The 22,454-nt window shown below is 41.2% G+C and overlaps 1 protein-coding gene across 3 annotated transcripts in view; it reads left to right on the forward strand.

Moving 5' to 3' along the window:
- The first annotated feature begins 3,221 nt into the window (after positions 1–3,221).
- NOTCH2 (notch receptor 2) overlaps positions 3,222–22,454 on the forward strand; it is a 155,013-nt gene continuing 135,780 nt past the window's right edge. Inside the window, exon 1 of one of the 3 annotated variants that reach the window (XM_053590948.1) lies at positions 3,222–3,588. In XM_053590948.1, the coding sequence (XP_053446923.1) occupies positions 3,516–3,588 (73 nt within the window). In that variant the 5' untranslated portion in view covers positions 3,222–3,515. The remainder of the gene's footprint in view (positions 3,589–22,454) is intronic. The other 2 variants (XM_053590949.1, XM_053590950.1) reach the window with 2 other exon arrangements.

The raw sequence follows: 22,454 nt of genomic DNA on the forward strand, positions 1-22,454 counted from the left end.
TTTGACACCAGCCTGAGCAAGAGGGAAACCCTGTCTGTACTTAAAAAAATAGAAAAAACTAGCTGGGCATTGTGGCGGGCACCTGTAGTCCCAGCTACTCAGGGTGGGTAAGGCAAGAGAATTACTTGAGCCCAAGAGTTTGAGGTTTTTGTGAGCCATGATGCTATGGCACTCTGCCCAGGGAAACAGCGTGAGACTGTCTCTGAATAAATAAATACACAAATACATAATAAATAAACAAACAAATATTTCTCCAGTCACAGCCTTTCCTACTTCCATTCATAATGTTTGTACTTTTAAGTTTAACATTGTAACAAATTCGGCAAATTTCTATGTGAACATAATAGTTGCTTTCTTTAAAACAGTCACTTTGAGAAACTGCACATCTATTTTAATAATGTTGTCATAGCTGCAGTTGCTGCTGGAGTTGCTCTTTGGGGATAACTACCTGATAATCTACTGAATGTATTTTAGTAGTGACAAGTCTGATCTTCGTAGGTGATTTTTCAAATTTTTACATAGCCAAGTCATTGTGACCTACCTTTAGTAAGTAAAGAGGGTGATCAAACTGGTAACAGTTTGTAGGTCAACAAATAAAAAGTATTATTGTCTTTGTCCAAATATATTTACACAACAGAAATTCCAAAATTGGTCAGGCCTGTAATTCTAGCACTCTGGGAGGCTGAGGCAGGTAGATTGTTTGAGCTCAGGAGTTTAAAACCAGCCTGAGCAAGAGGGAGACCCCATTTTTACTAAAAATAACAAAACTGGGTGTTGTAGCCTGTGACTGTAGTCCCAGCTACTCAAGAGGCTGAGGCAAGAGGATCACTTGAACCCAGGAGTATGAGGTTGCTGTGAGCTATGAGGCCCTGGCACTCTACCCAGGTTGACAAAATGAGACTGTTTCAAAACAAAAGAAAACAACACAGGAAAGAAATTCCAAAACTATTTCTGAGCAATTATATTATTTTGAGAAGAGTTTCTAGCATCCAAGAGTGAGTACTTTTGATACTGCTACTACTAATTGCTTTTCTGTTCTAAAAAGCTTATTAAAGTAGAGTTTGGGACATCTTAGGACGATGCTTATACTGACATACCCTTGTTCAATGTTGCTTTACATTCTAGTTCAACATCTATCGTGTGATTGGTGCTGGGGATGAACAGGCCACCGTCCTTTTCAGAAAGACCTCCTAATGTAGTTGAGAAAATAGAAATAGCAAGAATCTTGCCTGAAAAATTGATATTGTGGTAAGATAAAGAACCAGTACTATTAGGGGTAGGAATTCGGTACACTGTTGGCAGAGCCTTCTAAGGATTGAAATATGAATGATAATCATAAGTTCATCAAGAGACGGTGAGAAAGAGAGAAAGAGGAGTCGTTTTAAGCCAGGAGAACAAAAGGTACAAAATATGTTTGGGGAATCTCAAGTTATATAGTAGTGTTATTGTAAGAAGTTCACAATGAGGACAGGGAGTACAGGAGATGGGGCCCAGGGAGGGAAAGGCCTGGGTGTACCCTTTTTTGAAGTTTGGATTTTATCCCATAGGAGTCAGGGAGAGGCTCTGTGGATAGAATTTCCCATCCCAACAGGATTGTAAACTCCCACATCCAATTAGTCAGAATAGGTTTTGCTCCAACTCCCTCCCTCAGTTTTTTTTTCAAGATTGTCTCATATCCATTTCTTCTGACATCTACCTCATTAATTCAGGCCTTCATCACTCCATGCTTGGGTTGTTGCACAAACTTCTGACTGGTCCTGGGGTTCCAGTTCACTTCTTGTTCCTGACATTCAATTTTGTACAGGATTATCAGAGCAACCTTCCTTTCCATCAAGTCTTACCTCTGTTCAAAAACCTTCAGTGGTTTTCTGTCACCTGAGAGGTAATTGTCTCCTCATCCTTTCAGTTAACATTCCAAGTCTGCATAACGTGGCCCAAAGCCCCCTCCACTTCTTCCCTCCCTCATCGGCTTATTCCCTTGTGTCTACCTTTGCCTTTATGATGCTTCTCCCCTGGAATGAGAGTCACAGGGAACTCTTGTTTTTTAGAAGCCCACTCAGACCCAGGCCTTATCACATGTCACTCTCCTGCCCTGGAAGTCCTAGTAACTACTCTACTGGTTATATTCTCTTACTATTAGTATGTATAGAGCAGTGGTTCTCAACCTTCCTGATGCCAATACCCTTTAATACAGTTCCTCACGTTGTGGTGATCCCCAACCATAAAATTATTTTTGTTACTTCATAACTGTATGAAGTACAGTTTGCTGGTGTTATGAACCATAATGTAAATATCTGATATGCAGGATGTATTTTCATTGTTACAAAGGGGCTGCAACCCACAGGTTATGTAAATGATATATTTCCTATTTCCCTCTGCAATTAGTATTTTCACTATCATTTTGTTTTTAAGATTTATCCCTATAACATATATAAATACGGTCTTTTCAATTACTGTATTACATTTCATTTCGTAAATATACCACGCTTTATTCATCCATTCCTTTAAGGGTGGGCATGTAGGTTGTTCTTAATTTTTGGCTATTACAATGTTGCAATGAATATCCTTTGTTGGTCTCCTTGTCTGACACAAATTCTATTGACCTTTCAAGATCTTGCTCCTCCTTCCCCAATCCCTAGCCCGCCGCAGTTAAGTCTCGGTCCTCGAAGAAGCTGTGCATCTTTGGTGTGCTACTGTGCCAAGCACATTGCTACGCAGTGAGGCGCTTAAGAAATATCCGCTAAATGAAAGAGCGATTGAATGAATGGTGTAGCACGGTTACTACACCACCGGTGTAGCCATAGGGCCGTCCTGTCTGCACCGACGTTGGCGGCTCGGCCCCCATTCCCTTCGTTGACAGCACCAGTCTATTTCTACCGCATTCCTTTAGCTAGCAGGGGAGCGTGTGGATGTGTGGGTGTGCGGGGGCGACACCAATCTCCCTGGACCAGGTCTGCCTCTCCCCGCAAATCACCATCTCGCAAACTCCAGCGTTAGAAGTTCAGAGTCCGAGCCCCCACCCCCGGCGCCCTCGGGCAGAGGTACGGCCCAGCCAGGCGCTGCAGCACCAAGTTCGGGCGCGCAGGCCCCCGAGGCGGGTCGGGGAGGGGGCGTCTGACTACTCGAAGCGGATCCCTCCGCGCGGAGCTCGGCCGGCGCTTCTTCCTGCGGGAAACCCCTGGGTGCCCAAGGCCGCGCGGCCGCGGCGACAAGGGGGCGGGGCTTGCGGTGGGAGGAGGCGGCCGAGGCGGAAGGACACATGAGACTGCTTCGCTGCACACCCAAGAAAGTTTCAGCCAAGCTTCGGGCGGCGGCTGAGGCGGTGACCGAGTGAGCGGCGGAGTCGGGGAGCGGGGCGTGGAGGCTCTTAACGCCTGGGCGTTGGGAGAGTCGCGCCAGGCTGTGAGCCGCAGAGGCAGGAGGAAGGGAGAAGAAAGTGGGGCTCCTCTGTCGGGACCCCCTCCCCATGTGGATCTGCCCAAGCAGCGGCGGCGGCGGAGGAGGCGACCGAGAAGATGCCCGCCCTGCGCCCCGCGCCGCTGTGGGCTCTGCTGGCGCTGGGGCTGTGCCGCGTGGCCCCCGCGCGCGGTGAGTATGGTGCTGAGGGGCGCTGTCCCCCACTCCATGCCTCCCCCGCCCTGACCAGCCACCTGGGGCGCTCATTCCCCCCCCTTCCGCGCTCCTCTGTGCGCGGAGGCCGGGCTCGGCCGTCGGCGTGGAGCGGAGCCGCTCGGTTCCCGAAAGTTTAGAAGTCGTCGGGGCCCGTCTCGTGGCCGGCCCCTCCCTCGCCCTCCCCGCAGCTCCCCACGCGCGTCCTCTTCGGCCTGAGGGAGCACGGACCACGAGTTTCAGAAACTCCCTTCAGGGAGGATTTGGTTCGGGGAGTTGGGCAGTTTTGCCCTTCAGGTTCGGCGGTTACCGAGGCCGAGGGCGAGCCGTCTGAGCGGACCGTCACCGGCCGCGGGTGGGCTGAGCGAAGGAATGCCAGATTCCGGAGGACAGCGCGGGGGCAGGGCCTCCCAGCCCAACCGCTTGCACCTTCACAGCCAGACTCAGCTTTGCCAAAGTGTGTGTGTGTGTGTGTGTGTGTTTGGTTCGGATGGGGACAGAGTTTTGCGGCGCGCCCGGGTTTTGACACTCCCGTCGTCCTTACGAGCCGGGTGTGGTGCTGGTGTCTTTGAAAGGTAGGGAGGCACAAGCCGTAGGGAAACTGGCGTGGCTGCACGCTGGGGCACATGATTTAAAAATCTCAACTGCTGTTATTCTTTCCGAGGCGCCGGGCTCTGGTGCTGTTTCAGTGTGTGTATCCAGACCCAGGAATGTGGTGTGACGATCATCGACTCCTCCAACCTGGCAGCAGCCTTGGCCGCTCTTTTGGCATGGTTGGGGGTGGAGCAGGGGCGGGTGAGGAAAAGTGGATACGTGAATTCAAAGCGCTTCCTTAGAAAGCCTCTTTATGGTTGGGTATTTCCAACAGTCTTTCAGAAACATGGTTGGAGCAAGGAGAGGAAATCCAATCGCATCATGTCGTACCCAACCCACTCATACTTTTAGATTCTAAATTTCTTCAGCCTGGAAGAGGTGGAACGAGGTTGGGCTTTGGAGTCTTGCTTTGGAATCCTGGCTTCAAATCTCTGCTATATGAACTCACCAATAAAATGGGAATGAAATTACTCATTTTATAGGATTAATTTAAAACATGTATATTAAACCCATGGCACTTAAAAGGTGTTGAGAGAGTCCTTTCAGGGCAGAGACTGTGTTTTATTCTTTATGAACTCTGTACTTCCAGTGGGATGATGCTTTCTGCATGTTTGTTGAACTGAAAGGAGCCCTTTCTTCTTGAGTCTAATCTGAAAGAATTTTGCCTTTACAAAAAAACCAGTACATGAGCTTCATCTCTTTTCAAAGAACAGGTTAAGAAGATGATGAGCTTTGGAAAAACATGTTCTTTGTTATTGTTAATAGGCAACTGATATGCTAATCGCAGATGTGTAAAAAGAGAACAGATTATTTATCACCTGAAAACAGAACTCAGTTGTTCAAGTTCGAATTTCATACCCCTCTGGGTCCCTAAGAATTTCAGAAGTGGACCAGGAAGCTTCCTGATGGTGACACAAAACTGTTGTTTCTGAAACAGTTAATAAAGAGCATATGATAGTATTTTTGCCTTGCCTTTTTCTCTGAGTGAAAGCTTTGCTTCATCTGTATATTTAGGACGCAAAGGAATATAATCAATGAGAGTCTGAGGGTCACAATCCTTGCTCTACCATTAACTTGTTTTGGTAAATAACTTTTGTGATCTGGAGTCTCCTCAACTGGGAAACAGGACTAAAGGAATAACTTATTTTAGAAAGTTGTAAGGAATAATAAATATGTTTGTAAAATGACTTGAAAAATTTAAGTGTTAAATGATAAGATTGATGTCAGAACTAGGATTACCCTGACACATAGGGTTTCTTTCATTCTAGGACCTCAGTGTGTAAAACTGTGAGTTACTGCTATTAATAGCTAGCTTTTAAGTAGCTAAGTTGAGTGTTAGGTTGACTTGCAGGATAGGATTTAGATATTTTGATTTTTAGACAGGTGTTCTTTAGATGCCAAACTACTACAATAGAAGAGATTAAGATGTATGTTTCTTGGTACAGATCTTAAATTTTCTCAGAGTCTAGCAGAGAAGGCTTCTTGAATCCTCCTAATTTATTATTGTGTTTTGCCAAGGTACTAATTATAACACCCTTCCAAACTTTTGAGTGTTTCTGTCTTTGGCTTGTGTCCAATTGTTAATTTAAACATCACTGAGTTTCTAAGGCAGGGAACTGTCAGCCCATCTGTCTGATTGTCTAAACAGCTATCCAGGACCAGCCCTTGCTCCTTGTTTTCTTTTGCTTTGCAGTAGGAAGTGACTCCCTGATTTTGCTGCCTGCTAGATAATTTCTCAGCTGACTTATTCTCTTGCTTTTAAAGAAATCACAAAGAACAATTGTTTTGTTCTTTCATATGGAAATGAAATTTTCCTAAACCAATTTTCCCTTTTCTTTTTCTTCTTTCTGTATTATTATCATCCCTTTTGGGGGGGTGGAGTGGAAGAGAGTGATTTCTTCTGCTCTTTCATTTTTCCCTATGTTTGGATTTTTAATATATTTACCCACATCTCTTTGGCATCTCTCTGCCCCATTCTAACTCTACTGCCTCTCTTGTAAATTACTATGGTGCAAAGGAGCAACTTTTGGTTCACCTGGATTGTAGTTGCTGACCTCAAGACCTTTCGAGAATTTTTAATTTCAGTGGGATATGCTTGGATGCCTCAGAAAAGCATTATAATACATTTTAAAAATATCACACCCACAGAAATTCTATTCTGCCCACAAAATTTGCATCAATCTAGTTCCCACTCTCTGATGCTATTCCTAGTGATCCTCTTGCCTGCCCCTTCCATTGTGGTAGAACTCAGCTCTGTGTCTTGCCCGCATCTAAATTGGCCATGATGATTCTTGGACTTGACACTGAGGGATTCTGATACAGTAGGTCCGATCTGTATTTTCTCAGGGTTTACAAGTGATTGTGACAGAGTAGCCGGGATCCACTGATTAAGTACATTTTTGCCATTATCTGTGCCTTTAGGTAGGCTCTTTCTTTCTAAATTTTAGTCATTTCTATAACAAGTCTAACCTAACCATTCTAGAATTTAATGATTCTAACTCTAAAGGAGTTTTAAAGTTGCTAACATAAAAGCGATGGACTATGTCATTTCTTTTTTTCATTTGGGCACAATGAGTCTCCATTATCTCTTTAGAAGACCTTCATGTATTTGAATGATATACTCTGCACCCCACCTTTTCTTCTGTTACGGCATTATTCATATGTATCTTTGAACCCTTTATTTGTCTGTTATGATTTTAGAGTAAAAGACTCTGAAGGTGTGATTTGAAAGATAACATAATAAGAAATATTTGGTCTGGTGAGGTGGCTCAGGGTACCTGATTCATTCCTGTAACAATTTGAGAGGGCAGGGCAGGAGGATTGCCTGAGGCCAGGAGTTCAAGACCAGCCTAAGCCAGAGTGAGACCCTTTTTCTTCAAAAAATAGAAAGAGTAGCCAGGTGGGGTAGTGTGTACCTGTCTCTGGTCCCACCGGCTCAGGAGGCTAAGGCAGGAGGGTTGCTTGAAATCAAGAGGTTTTCTTTTCTTCTACTTTTTTTTCTTCATCAGTCTACCATGTGTGCAGTATTTTGTAGAAATAACTCAACAAGGAGCCAGAAGGCCAGAATTCTCCTGCGGGTCTGCTATTAATTGGTCTTAGGACCTTGTAGGACAGTGTTTTGGTCCTCCACTTTCTCATGTACCTTGTCTGTGGTCACAAAGCTGATCAGAGTTGAGATGAGAATTCCTCTGTCCAATCCTCCATCCAGTGCCTCACCAGTCTTCACACGGTTTCCATCTCATGTACAAACGAGCGTATGTACACAAAACACCTGTAACATCCGCAAATGCTTATTGTTAATGTGTGCATGAGGAAAAGATATCTTTTAATTTGTGTGTTTAATCTAATGCCCACACCTCTACGCCTATGCCTGGCATGGTGCCTTGACATCTAAAAGGCACTCCATAAATATTTGTTCAATTGAACAGTTACTTTTAGACTAGTATAGTACTCCCAGATGTTTTTAAAATACTATCTTCAAGAGTCATTTCTTACCTTACATTTGGGGAAAAAACCAAATTTTTCCCATCCCCACAACTTTCATTTAAACTTGCCATTTTGAATTTCTTTGTGTGTGTGTGTTCTTTCTTTTTTGTTTTCTTGATCACTTCTGCAATTTATAAAGGTCACTTTGACTTTGGAATCTAACTTCAAAGGTGCTGGCATCCACCCCCTGCCTCTCACTCAGATTTGCCCCACTGCTTCCTGTATTACTAGGCCAGAAATTTTTATCATTGTGTTTAGGGTTGCCACATCTTATTGTACATTTGTCATTTTGGGGACTAGTTGTTTTTAGAATACTCTTTTTAAAATTAAAGAGTTAATTAAATTTTTGTTTGTTTTAATAAACTCTTTTGAGATTTTTCATCTTGGGCTAGATATTGGAAACTTATACTAGACTGAGAGAATGTGTACATTGAGTAAAGTATATTTGTTTTTTCCCCACCAAGAAAGTTCCCCAAACACTCTACCAATAAAAACTAAAGGTAAGATAGGATAAATGAATATCTGAGACAACCACATAGGATATGAGTTCACTCCACCACAAGAATTTCCTCCTTGAGAGCAGAGACATCCCTTCTCTGTGCTGTAGAACATGTGTGTGTGGGATGTACCCAAAATTCATTGTCAGTTGAGTAGCAGGCCTTGGTCACAGCACTTTTGCCACTTCTGGGACATTGAGTAGGTGAGTCTGATGGTGAGTCTGGGTGTGCCTTTTTTCCTTCGAGGAGATAGGATCAGTTGAAAGCTGTCCCCACCTACAGACTTGTATGCTGTCCTTTTTTAATTGCTGTCTTATGCATTGGCATGAACCTTAAAATTCATCTAGTCCCTCTATCCATCTCCTGATGGATCTGATCCTCTGATAGCATCCAGTTCAAGAAAGAGCATACCCTCTCTGCAGCTGATTCTGTGTCCTTGGCCAGCTCTAATTCTTAGAAAGATCTTCTTATATTCAACTGTAATCTGCCTCCTCTGGACTTACACCCATTGACTCTTCTCAGGATCCAAAAAGGGGTGCTTTACATACCCTCTACTGAACTGACACTCACCCCTCCATGAAGCTGGTCCCATCTGGTCCTTAGGTATGATGGCTTACGTGAACCACCTTAGCCTTGTATGTTTCATAGCTTCCTACAGGTGAACACTGGTGGGAGCAAAGCGTTTGTGGGGCAGTGTTTCCCTTACCTCTCTTAGGATAAGAATACCTGCGTGTTTTGGAGATTCTGACTCAGTGGGTCTGGATTGGTGTCTGGGAATTTGTATGTTTAAGAATTAGTCAGGTGATTATTATATTAGGGAAGTTTTAAAATGACTGTGGAGAGTGACTCTAGGGAAGTCAAGGTTTTTTGTTGCTGTTTGGTTGGGTTGGGTTTTTGTTTGTTCTTTGATAGTGCTAGAGGTGGGTTGCTTTGATTGGGTCCTGTGGTCATTTTTATCCCCTTGCTGAATGCCTAGTTTACTATAGAAAAGGAAGTGGCTCTGTATAAAGATAGTAAAGTTGTTTGTTTTGTCGTCGTCTTCTTTTTTTTTAATCTGCTACCATCCTATGTCTCAGGACTAATGTGTGTGTCCTGCATGATTTTGGTGGAGGCCTCTTTATCTCTCCATCAGAATGTTACCTGAGATTCTAGAGTGCATAGAGGCTGCAGCATTTTTGGTGTCCACTAAGCAACTAAGGAATTCTGTCCTCCATCCTTGTGAGTGATGCTTCCTTTGAGGATGTCTGCTTTGTTAGCCCATGAGCACATATCTGGTGTCAGGAATTTCCCTCAGATGTGTTAGTGCCAGGCGATAAAAGGTCGCAATTCTGCTTGCGGCAATCCTGCTTGAGGCAATCCTGCTTTTGGGTGTGTGGGATGCTGGAGCAAATTAAATGAAAGGAGAATAAAGGAGGAATCTGCAGCCTCCTGAGCGGAACAGAGCAGTCTGCAGGAAGGGGCCCAGGACTACTACTCTTACAAAGATATTATGTCCTTGCTAGGGGAAGGAAGTGGCTTCAGATCAGAAAAGATATGCTGTTGGGCTTGGGATGGGAGAGATGATGCAATAGTCACTGGTGGTGATAGGAGGCTTGTTGTAGATCCGCTTTTTTCTCTTCTGTTTTTTGAGAGGAATATTAGCTCCATGGCAGAAAATATATCATGGCCTTATAAAAAAGAGTAAAGCCAAGAAAGGGGATGATAAGAGCTATAGCTTGGAGTGAGAAAAGCAAAGAGATTTTTATATTATTTATATAAGAAAATGTGTACGTGTCTGTGTAATTCTCTGGTGGGAGGCCTAGCTGTCAGCTCTAAGATTTATTATTTTCGTAGCTCTGCTGTCTTAGTGGTGTGTTGGGGAGTATTGTGGTGGGTTGTCACACTTAATTTGTGTGTTTCCCTTGGCATCATGGGGTAACAAGTGCAGGGTAGTCTGCTGTTGTAGATGTGTGGGAATCTGACCAAGCAGAGGATATGGTCCTGCCCCCAAGGAGCTGACGTCATCGCATCGCAGAGACAAGACAGATGAAACTAGAATATGAAATACAGTTAGTTATTCGTTTGTCTATACTCTGTGAAAGCAGTTTCCTGCCACCAGGGTGACCGAGAGCTATCCGATCTAAGGTGTAAACTCAGGTCCCAGTAGGGCAGGGGCTTAGCAACCCTCAGCTCACCCTTGTTGGGCTTTTCTGCTCTAGTGAACTGACTGCCATTTTCTTCTTTCTCTGTTGTAATTTAGAAGTATCAACACTTGAATTGGGAAAAGGACAAAGACCACCTTTTCTGGTGGGGGTGTAAGTATAAATTTGGCACATGTTGCCATGTTTGTTAGTGGGGTTGTGGCAAGACAGAGAGCTGTGTTCTTAGTCCTGGATGCCAAGCCTGATCTAGGACAAGTTATGGTGGAAATTTCTTCTTTGGAAGATCCAGATCTCAGTGGTGGTAGCTGAAGGAACTTCTTGTGATAGCCACCATGTAAGACTGAAGTGTGGTGTGGTCATGCCCAGCATTGCTGCCTCAGGTGACATTGATTAATCATACTAACATCTCCCTCACCCTTCTGTACTTGTCTTGGCAAAACCCTGCTCAACTAGCTCCTCAAGTGTTTGCAGGAGCTCCTGGGGGGTTTCATTTTGCTGTTCCTGTCACTCCTGAACTTGAGGTGAGCTCCCTTGGCCCAGCTATGGTACCTTGGTCTTCAGATCAGGCACTGAGGGTCTCTCTTCTCATTGGAGACTGAAGTAGCTTTCCCAGGAGGCCCGCCTAGGGCAATTTCTGGTCTCCAAGTCAGTTCCTTCTGCTGGATGTTGGGAGCTGGGCAGGGCAGTAATTCTGGGTTCTTTGAATACATCAGCCAAACATTGTGCCAAGGTGGACTCGTTACTGCACAAAGACAGGTTGGATCTATGGATGTTGCAGAACCTGTTTCTGGGTTAGGAGTAACTCTCTCACCCATATGTTTATTCATAGGAGGAGTGTATGTGTGTGTTTTGTGAGGTAAGGAAAATAATGATGGTAAGATTTTGATTGGAGTCAGATATTGTCTCCTTAATAATATGTTGTCTTTTAACAAATAGCTTTCCTTTAAAATTCAGTTTTGCTTGCTGAATAATGTGTTGTATGAGAAGCTGTGGTTACATTCTATAGTAAACTGCCTTGTTCAGAAACAGGTGCATTTTTAAATTGTTGTGTGCTTATTTTTCATCTGTTTATTCTTATCTTTTTTTTTGTGGAAAGATTCTGAAGGGTTTTTAAGCCTTGAGCCTTTTCAGCAGTCTATTTTAACTAGTACCTACCAGGGAGGGATTGCTCTGTTGGTATACTTATCTAACATTCAAATATATGCACAACTGAATATTGCTACTCCTCTTCTGTTGGGTTTCTGAATGGAGTAGTTACAAAACTAGATAGTGCTAATTGTTAACTTTTCTAAATGGTAAATGTGGTAAGTTGCTAAGACACTTCTGCTTAATTCTACTCTCTCACATGCTTTTGTTCAGAAAACGTGGACTTACTAAAGTTTGAGGACATGTATATTTTGATTATTATTTTTCATTACATTTTTCTTTGTGGTGAACGTGACTTTATTTGCTAGATCTACTTTAATTGGAAACATTAAGGACATTTACTTTATGTTGTCATTTAAAGCATTTTCTAATCTTTCTAAGGATATTTAGGGAAAAGACCATATGCTGTGAATCACACAAATCTTAGGCAAATCTTAGACATTCTGTTACTGTTTAAATTAAGTAACAAGATGTATAGTGGCTCCTGTGACATATATTGTCTAAGAGATTTAAGGAAAAATGCTGTAACTAAAAACGAATGTTGTAACAGTTTAAGGTAGGTTTACATAGCAACAGAATTATTCCTTATATTTACACACAATTAACTCATATTTATACTTTGATTTTCTCTGGCACGTTTATAAGTTTTTTTTTTATGTAATGAAATATATTTAAAAGTGATTAAGGATGTTTGAAAAATCTAGAATCACAATTATGCCACTGTTAGTATTTTAATATACATTTTTAGTATTTTTGTTTTTGATTCATAATATATGCACAATTTTCTATTCTGTCTTTAATTATTAGAAATATTTTTCATATTTTCAATCATTTTTCTGTTATTGTAATGGGATCCTAATGTACAATTTTATTATCCGCTTTTGCACCACTTGAAATACTACAAACATTTCTACATATACATAAATATTCTTTAAGAATATGGTTTTAATGGCTTCATACTGTTCTTTTTTTCTTGTTTTCCACTGAGACAGAGTCCCACTGTGTCCCCTGGGTGCTATGGCATCAAACTCCTGGGCTGAAGAGATCCTGATGAGGTGGGGGCAGTGGCTCATGCCTGTAATCTTATTACTCTGGGAGGCTGAGGAGGGTGAATTGCCTGAGCTCAGGAGTTTAAGACCAGCCTGAGAAATAGTCAGACTCCCCTCTCTAAAAATATAGCTGGGTGTTGTGGTGGGCGCCTGGGGTCCCAGCTACTCCAGAGGCTGAAGCAAAAGGATCCCGTGAGCCCAAGAGTTTCAGGTTGCTGTGAATTATGATGATGACACCTTGGTCTCTACCCAGGGTGATAGAGTAAGACTCTGTTTCAAAAATAAATGAATACATAAATAAAATAGAGACTCTCATGCCCCAGCCTCCTGAGTATTTGGGACTACAGGTGCCTACCACAAGGCCTGGCTATTTTTTTCTGCTTTTCTATTTTTAGTAGAGGTAGGATCTCAATATGCTCAAGCTGGTCTGGAACTCCTGACCTCAAGAGATCTGGTCTCAAGGAATCCTCCTGCCCTAAGCCTCCCAGAGTGCTAGGATTACAGGCATGAGCCACCACACCCAACCCATTCTGTTCTGTCTTAAGGATCCACCTTATTTCATCTAAACTGAAATCTGTTTTTTTGTTTCCAACTTTCATAATTGTAAATAATCTTGTTATGAACATGCTTATTCATAAATCTTGGTAGGAATATTTATTTCCTAACTTAAATTCCGTGGAGTCCAATTATTATGTCAAAGAGTATGGACCACTTTTATGGATTTTGATTCACACGTCAAATTTAATGTCAAATTTCCTTCCATATGGCTTGACCAAGTTAAACTTTCATTTGCAGCATATGAGAATGTCAGTGTTTCCAACAATTGTCAACACTAGGTTTTATTTTTAAAATTCTTTACCATTTGGTAAGTGTTAAATGCTGCTTCATCTTAATTTGTTTCTCTGAATGCTCCACTGTGTCTTTTACTCATTAAAGTATTCACTTTTTTAGTTACTGATTTGAAAGCTCTTTAACTATTAAGGGTATTAATACTTTGCCTATCTTAAATATGTCACAATATGTATAGCAGTAATTAGCAGGCCATAGTGCCAAACTGCTGCCAACATGGAGGTGAAAATTGTTCATTCGATGGGTTAATTTTTTTAAACTTTTGATTTCTAATGAGTTTAGTCAGTTTTTAAAGTAATTGTTAACTGGTATTTTCTGTAGCTACTTTAAAGTTCTAATCTGACTATATCACAGATCAACACATTGTTGTTATGTGCCCAGGAAATGTATATTTATTTTAATACGTAAGCAAAAATATGTTCGAGAAAAATGGTATATTCTAGTGCCAAATATATGATTTTGGGTGGGTGAGGCATAATCTGCTACAGTCCTTTCTTCCTGGATATCCAAGATGTTTGAGGCGTTTAACAGCCCTGAAAGGCAGGACTAATGCTATGTGCACCATGCATTGCGAATTCTGACACTGACCTCATTGATAAGCCTGTGCAGTGGTCTAGCCAGTTTGGTTAGACAACAGGATGACTAAGATTCTCTCCCCCTCCCCTCACCAAATTGATTAGTTGTAGGACAGAAATGACTGAAGCAACCTGTTGTTTTGGCACCCCGTGGACGCCACCTGTTTCTTCCATTCCTCCCTCCTCTCACTGCCCCAGTGCTGTGCTATGTGCACAGTGGGTAGGAGATCAATGTTGTTGCTGAAGAATGTTGCAATAAAGAAGAATAGATTGCTTTTTCCAAGCTTGTGTGTTTTTAAGGCACCCCACTGCTTTTGGCATTCTGCTCTCAGCTGAACTGTTCTGTGCTGAAGCCCTGCAGGTCTCAAGTGTTTGTTTCAGAGTAATTTCAGGCAATATGAATGCTTTCTTAAGTATCATTGGAATTTACTGGGCTGGTTGTTTGCCATCTATTACCATATTTAGCATGAGGAGACCTGGGGAATGAGCACATTTTTGACCAATGACAGAAGGAAACCTTTTTGGAAGATAGCAACTTTTTTTTTTTTTATGAGATAGTTTATAGAGAATGCTAGTGAGACTGAGACTTGAGTTTGTGTCTACTGATCTTTGTTTGTGTGCCTTTCCACAAAATAAATTTAAGAATGGGAAAAGAGATTTGATAGTGAAGTTCTTTTTTAACCCTAAGGTCTCTAATACCATTTCTGGGAGGAATAAGAGAATTGTTATGCCCAGTTTGTGCTCTGAGAGCATTAAACAGCAGGTGAAACAGCTGATTAAAATGTAGGTTGATGGGTATTACTCTTCATCTATCTCCTTTAGGCCTTATTAGAAGTTTCTGCCTTGTCCTGGTCTGAATTTATTATGGCCCAGCCCTTGTCTCCACCCTACTTTTGGAACCCTTAGCCTTCCCTATCTGGCTTAACATTTCTCTGCCTCAATTTTTCCATTTTAAAGATGAAGTTAGTATTTGGAAGGGTTGGTAAATATAATTAACATAAAAGTATTTTTATAGAACAAAACAACCCCCAACATTTATATGGTAATTTATAGTTTACAGAATACTGTTACACAATTGCCTCCTTTAATCTTCATAAAACTTAGCTGGAAACTGAGCCTCTGAGGGGTTAGGTGGCTTGTGTACCATTGTTTACCCCTAGGTAATAAGTGACAGAGCTGGGACTTAACTTTGTGGTTTGATTTTTTTAAACATTAGCTTTTTTTTTCTTTTTTAAAAAAGCATTAGTTGAATTTTAGATAGACTATTTGTCTATCATTCTGCTGTTTTACGTATATTTCCTCATTTAATTTACATGGCCATCCTTTGGGGGTAGACAGCATTTTTATCTCTATTACAGATAAAAACGTTGGAGCAGGTCATGTGCTTAGTGAGGAAATAGCCAGGATTCAAACCCCTGTCTGGCTCCAGAGACTCTGCAGTAAATTATGGTAGTTTATGTATATTCATGTAGTTACACTTCACAACAGTCCTGTGACATAGTGGGTAGGTACATGGTGAAACAGAGGCTTTTAACATGCTTAGGATAATGCAGTTAGGAAGCATTTGAGAGGTTTATTTGAGATTCATAGCTGGGTCTGTCAGTCTCCATAATCTCACTCATTCCAGGTACATATTTTTCCGATGTGTAATTAAATATTAATTAAAAAAAAAAACACCTTCTTGACTGATGCATTGATGGCCCTTGCCTTCTTTCAGTTGATTTCCATTGCCAGGACAAGTAGATTGAATTTGGAGGGAGAGGAACTGAATTCCTATTAAGAGTGAAGCTAAAATGGCCATAGCAATGAACTCTTCACTGGGCTGTGGCCAGTGAATGGCCCAACTTCTGTGGGCTCTGCATGGGTATATTACTGTTTGTATTTATGGAGACTTATTTTTGGGAGAGATGTTAGCGTTGGTGTGGGGGAGAAATTGGGTCTAAACTTAGAAGTCTAGGTCTAAACTTACTAGCCCTGTGTCTTTGGGCAAGTTTCTTAAACATTCTGTGCCTCAATTTCATTATTTTTACAATAAGGGTAGCAGCAATATTTAATTATTGGGGTTGTTATGAAGATTAAACTAGTTAATAATTGTTAGATTCATTGGAGAGTGTCTGGCACATAGTAAGTGTAGTAAATGATATTGTTGTTGGTGGTGTTATTTTATGTTGGGGTATGGACTGGAATTTGTTGCATTCAACGTTTGAAAATCAAAAGTGAATGAGTGAGGCACTTACCAAATAGTAGCTTCTCACCTTTGCAACATGTGGGTTGTTCACTGGTATTTCCTGATCTAAAGAACATTTAAGGGTTTTAAATTTGAGGCTGTTTCCTTGATGGGATACACTTTCAGTATGGAGACATTTTGTCTATGGCATATGTCATTTTACTGTGCTGTGCTCTGCTGTGCTCCGCAGACCCTGTGTTTTTTTATGTATGGAAGGTTTGTGGCAATCCTGTATTGAGGGGGTGGTGCCTGTGGCTCAAAGGAGTAGGGCGCGGGCCCCATATCCTGGAGGTGGAGGGTTCAAACCTGGCCATGGCCAAAAACTGCAAAAAAAAAAAAATCCCGTATTGAGTAAGTGTATTGTGCCATTTTGCCAGTAGCGTGTGTGCTCAATTTGTGTTTCTGTCAGCATTTTCTAGCCACTAAGTATTTTTAAATTAAAGTGTACATATACATTTTTTAGACATAATGCTGTTGCACACCTAATAGACTATAGTATAATGTAAACATAAACTGCCCTGGGAAAATAAAACATTTGTGTGACTTGTTCTATTGTGAAGGTCTGGAACCTGCTGTATCTCTAAGATATATCTGTACAAATTGCACTGATAGGTGTAAAATCATTTTTTCGTTGTTTATTAACCAGACATTTGTGGTTGGATATTATGTTTAGTACAGATATTGCAATTTTCTGTGGTACTAATTTGAGAATAATTTCTTATTGCCAAATTTCCTGTGATATGACAGGTATCAGCATGTACCATCCAGTGTTGCTGTGTGGAGTAATATTCTGAAGCCAGAGTGCTGGATATTTTAACTAGTCTTAAAGCAGTTAGTCAACTATCTCTGTTAGGCATTTTGAAATAATAAAATCACATTCTCTCTCTCTGAGACAGAGTCTTACTCTGTTGCCCTGGGTACAATGCCATGGTGTTGTAGCTCAGAGCAACCACAAGCTCCTGGGCTCAAGCCATCCTCCTGCCTCAGCCTCCCAAGTAGCTAGGAGTACAGGAGCCTGCCAAACTCCCAGCAGTTTTTTTGTTGTAGTTGTCATTGTTGTTTAGCAGGCCTAGGCTGGGTTCGAACCCACCAGCCCCAGTGTATGTGGCTGGTGCCCTAACCACTGAACTACAGACGCCGAGCCCCCATTGTCTCTTATTACAACCTCAGGGGCTCCTGGAGATTTTGGGATCTCAGGCCGGGAACCACCTCACAAAATCCATCCTTATTTTATAGATAAGAAAACCAAAGCCCAAAGAAATAAAGTGACTAGCCAAAGTGCTCAAAGCTAGGTCAGGGTTGAGGTCAGAATCCAAGCTCTCAGCTCTTCCACTATGCTCATGATTCAAGTGTTGTCTCAGTATGTCAGCCCATGGTTTTTGATGTCTGAAGAGGGTTAATGTCAGCCAACCATAGTGAAAAGAAGTAGTAAGGGTGCAGCAGAGGAGAGGTGTAGCCACGTTGAAGATGTCAGGGACACTAGCGAAGGAAGTATCTGCCTATGAGCTCCTGCGTGTACCTTTGGACTTCTTTATAGTAGCTAGGACAGCCCAGCAGGTCTGGTGTCATTAGCCATTCACCATTGGATTAGCCAGAATTGGTGGAGTTACTTTCTCAGAAAAGGCCTTCATATTTTAACGTTTGTTTCCCATTATGGTTTGCTTATTCTCAAGTTTTGGCAATCTTGAACAAATGGTTGTCAGGTTTTTTGTTTTGTTTTAAGGCAAAATTCCAAATTTTATTCTGTAGATTTAGTAAACTGTTTTCTACCTGCCACTCCCTTCTGCTTTCTCTATAATTATTTCTAAGACTTTGTTTTTCCATTGTGGGAGCACTATGAAAGGTTTTCTTTTACAGTCTGAGATATTTATAATTATGTGTAAGTACACAGTTTACAAAACATGTAAGTGGTACATTTATTAACTCAAATGTCTTTAAAACGTTTGAAACGTTTTCCAGTAATTTGTCTTTCTACAAAAGTGGCTGAAGCTGCTTTATAGTAAAAGAGAAGTACACACTAAGTTAGCAGAATTTTTGGTTATAATTAATATAGACACATGAGAATGTCACTTTGGAGGAACTGGAGGTATTTGCATGAAAATTGATCAAGGTAGAGTGAACAAAACACACAAACATCTGTTTTCATGGAGCTTATATGAGTAATAGTAGCTTCCATATACTGAGGGCTTATTATGTAGCAGATGCTTGGAAAGAAAGTACATTACCTGTTCCATTTAGTCCTTAAAGTGGATGTTATGATTCTTGTTTACAAAGAGTGGTCCTGCAGGTCACCCTGCTGGTACAGAGCAACCAGTGCTTGGCTCCAGAGCTGACACACTTCAGAATATCTGCTTGGTAGAGTCCTGTAGTCTCACAGATAAAGTAATTTTGTATGTAATAATGTTTTGTATACAGTACTAAACTGACTTATATTTTATTCTTCTTAATAATATAGTATGATATCTTAACTCTGAACACTTGCATTATATGAGAATGATTTAAGTTGCAAAATTTCATTTTGAGGAGTTTAGTTCTTTTAAATCGTTTTGTAACCAAGAGGAATGGATTTATATTTGTTGTAATCCATGGAAAGTGGTTTAGCATTTCTTTCCCTGTTGCTTCTTGATCCTCAAAGAAATTCTTCGGTAGATTAAGAACAGGAATGAATATGTAGCTTTTATGGTAATAAAAAAAATTTAGAAAGATTGAAAATAGCAATCCAGAGTCATATCTGTGCTCAGAAATGTTTTATGCTAGCTTTTTAATTACAAATAGGTTTTTCTTGCCTGTGCAGTTGTATTCTTATTGTAGTATTCTGAAAGCGATGTCAGAGGCCATGTAATGACTGGAATGCCTCAGCATCTGAACAATGGACATAGCCAGTCATTAAAACTACCCAGTACTAACCTACTTGGCCTTGGAGCTTTGGAATTCACTGTTTGTGGTATTTCTACATAGATCATCACAGAACAAGTGTGATAACCTTGCCTTTTCTGTGATTTTTTTCCTTGTTACTATCTTCTTTGTTACTAAAAACTAGTAGTCATCTATACTAATAGATAAGAGAAGTATGTTTAACACTAGTACATAATCCCAGATTATCTCTTCTGTTTTAAACCTGCCTGTTTAGACGTGTGGGCCCTTTCAAACATACTGACTTCCTCTGCAGGCTGCAGTTGTTTCAGCCCACTGTTTCAGGAGTTGAATGGTGCAGGAGAGAATGCACAGGGGTAGTAAGGAGAATAAAAGAGATAAATGGCAGCAATCATTATTCTTAATTATATCTCAGAATGAATTTTAGATGCCCTTTCTCGCTACATTTTGATTTTTACTTTAGCGTAGCTGGTGAGTTTGGGGATCAGACATACCTGGCTTTGACTTGTAATAGCTAATGATATTGGACAAGCCATTTAATTTCTGTAAGTCTCAGTCCCCTTATTTATATGATATGATGGAAACAGTAACATCTAACTTGCAGGATTGTTTTTAAATATTGAAAATAACACATTTAATTGTGCCTGCATGGTTCTGAGTATGAAATAGACACCTAAGTGTCCCCTAAACTTAAACTTCATTAGTCTCATGGCAATTCCCTCTTTGGAGGGTACAGGCAGGGAATACGTTTGGGCTTGGCTGCATTACCAAGGCAAGATTATAGATCACGTAAAGAACGGCCTAAAGCGCTATTGTCTAGTAATTTCAAGTTTGTAGATTAACTCAGTGTGATTAAAAAGCTTTTCTAACTCTTTTCATAATTCTTAGTTTGCAGTGTCTGGCCCTTTTCATCTCGGAAGCTGTTGGTTCATAGAAAAAAAATAAGGATTTGGAAATAAAGCTGAAGACTCTCCAATAATTAGGAGCCTATTTCCTTGCATTATTTGTTTCCCTCTTTCACTCTTGAGTCTTCATGGAAATTAATTTTGTAATGTTAGAAGTAGTTGGTTTTTGGCTTTGGGGAAGCTTATCTAATCAGGCATGTGAAGTGGCCTATGTCAGATTGCTGGGCCACAGGAGGCTAAGGGAGGTCGAGGAGATTATTGCACTTGCTTGTAATTCCTGAGCATGGCTGAATCACTGAGTAACAAAGCCAGTGTAGAAATTGTTGTGTGGAAATTGTTTTTAATTGTTTCTAAAAAGTTGTTCAATGTAGATATTCTGACCTAACATACTTACACCTCTCACTCCCATTTGTGCTGGGGGAAGAGCCCTCAGGATAATACAGATGTATGTGCATTTGAATTATGTTGTCAGATGGTGAGGATTTTCTGATTCACAGAAGTTTGGACTGGAAATATTTTATGCTTAATAATGCTTACTATGTTGTAAGTATAATACCTTAGGAGGCATGATTTTTTTTTTTTTTTTTTGAGACAGAGTCTCTCTCCGTCACCCTGGTACAGTGCCGTGGCGTCATAACTCACAGCAACCTCAAACTCTTGGGCTCAAGCAATCTTCTTGCCTCAGAGTAGCTGGGACTATAGGTGCCTGCCACAATGCCTGGTTAGTTTTTCTATTTTTAGTAGACATGGGTCTAACTCTTGCTCAGGCTGGTCTGGAACTCCTGAGCTCAGGCAATCCACCCACCTTAACCTCCCAGAGTGCTAGGATTACAGGCAGAAGCTACCGTGCTCAGCCAGTAGACGTGATCTTAATTGAGCCACAGATGAACTCTGCTAAGGGTGGAGGGGTGCTTAGCAGAATTCAACTGTATTTTAGTTGTACAGATGAGAATAAATAGTCTCAAATAGTTTCAGGGAATTCCTCTAGATCACATGGTTAGTATATGGCAAAGCCAGGGCTAGAACCCAGATTCTGATTTCCGAGGTGTTTCTTATTTCATTATACTTCATTACTTCCTCCATAATGTCCCTAAATCTGAATTCTGTGCCTCATGATATAGAAGGATTCTCTTATTTCTTTTTGGTAAGCATTGTCAGAGCATGACAGTCATGAAGCAGAATTTGAGGACTCTTTCCCAGATGGGTCAGTTGGCTTTTCTTTTTTTTTTTTAGACACAAAGTCTCACTTTATTGCCCTCAGTGGAGTGCTGTAGCATCACAGTTCACAGCAACCTCTTAACTCCTCCTTGGCCTACGCAATTCTCTTGCCTCAGCCTCCAAGTAGCTGGGACTACAGGTGCCCACCAGAACGCCCGGCTATTTTTTTGTTGCAGTTTGGCTGGGGCTGGGTTCGAACCCACCACCCTCGGTATATGGGGCTGGCACCCTACTCACTGAGCCATAGGCGCCACCCCAGTTGGCTTTTCTTAAAGCGTTCTGTGCCTGGTTTATTAATCACTTTTCCCCATTACCTAGACAGGGTGTTGATCCAAAATGAGATAGGCAGAACTGGGCTGACTCTGCTTAACCTATCACACCTTTCATATGCCCTGCCAGTGGGTCCATACTGCCATGTTCATTTATAGGTATTTTGTATTTTCTGATGTCTATTTCTCAGTGTTTTTCCTCAGCCATTTTTTTAATGGCTGAGTCTTAGTCCTTCCTGAGTAGGCTGAAGTTATTTTATTATTTCCTAAAGCTTCCCTAAAATTTCTCAAGAAAAGCTTGTACTGTGTACACTTTTGATGTAATTTTATTTCCTAGTTGTTGACATTTCTCCCCTTAATCATTATAATGTTAAATTCAAAAAGAATACAAATCCTGTATGCATATGGGCATGTCAGTATTGCGCTGTCACTTATGTAAGTGCAGTTTAGCATTTCTTCTTTTAATCAAAATGAGGAAATAGAAAATGTTTTGTTATGGTAGTTTTACACATACACCCATAAGGAAATGAGTATTGAGCCTCTGTGGGAACTGTAACTGATATATTTCAGGGAAGAAAATGCATGATGGCTGAAATTTTAATTCTGCCAATGTTCATGGGGAAAGAAAGAAAAATGAGCAGACTCACATATTACACTTTAGTTTAGCTTACTAATTCTGAGGCTGATAACTTATACAAGAGCCCCTGCCTTGTTTAGTCTGTTAATACGTGAAACTGTGCTTGCCTTTCCTCAGTGGTGCATCATTTCACAAGTTGGGCTTTTGTTTAAGGGAGCCTTCTGCCTTCTTTTTTTTTGAGACAGTCTCACTTTGTTGCGCTCAGTAGAGTTCAACACTCACAGCAACCTCCGACTCTTGGGCTTGCATGATCCTCTTGCCTCAGCTTCCAGTGTAGCTGAGACTACAGGTGTCCGCTACAATGCTGGGCTATTTTTAGAGATGGGGTCTCGTTCTAGGTCAGGCTGATCTTGAACTCCTGAGCTCAGGTAGTCTACC

The sequence above is a fragment of the Nycticebus coucang genome, chromosome 5 (genome assembly GCF_027406575.1).
Source record: "Nycticebus coucang isolate mNycCou1 chromosome 5, mNycCou1.pri, whole genome shotgun sequence".
Lineage (NCBI taxonomy): Eukaryota > Metazoa > Chordata > Mammalia > Primates > Lorisidae > Nycticebus > Nycticebus coucang.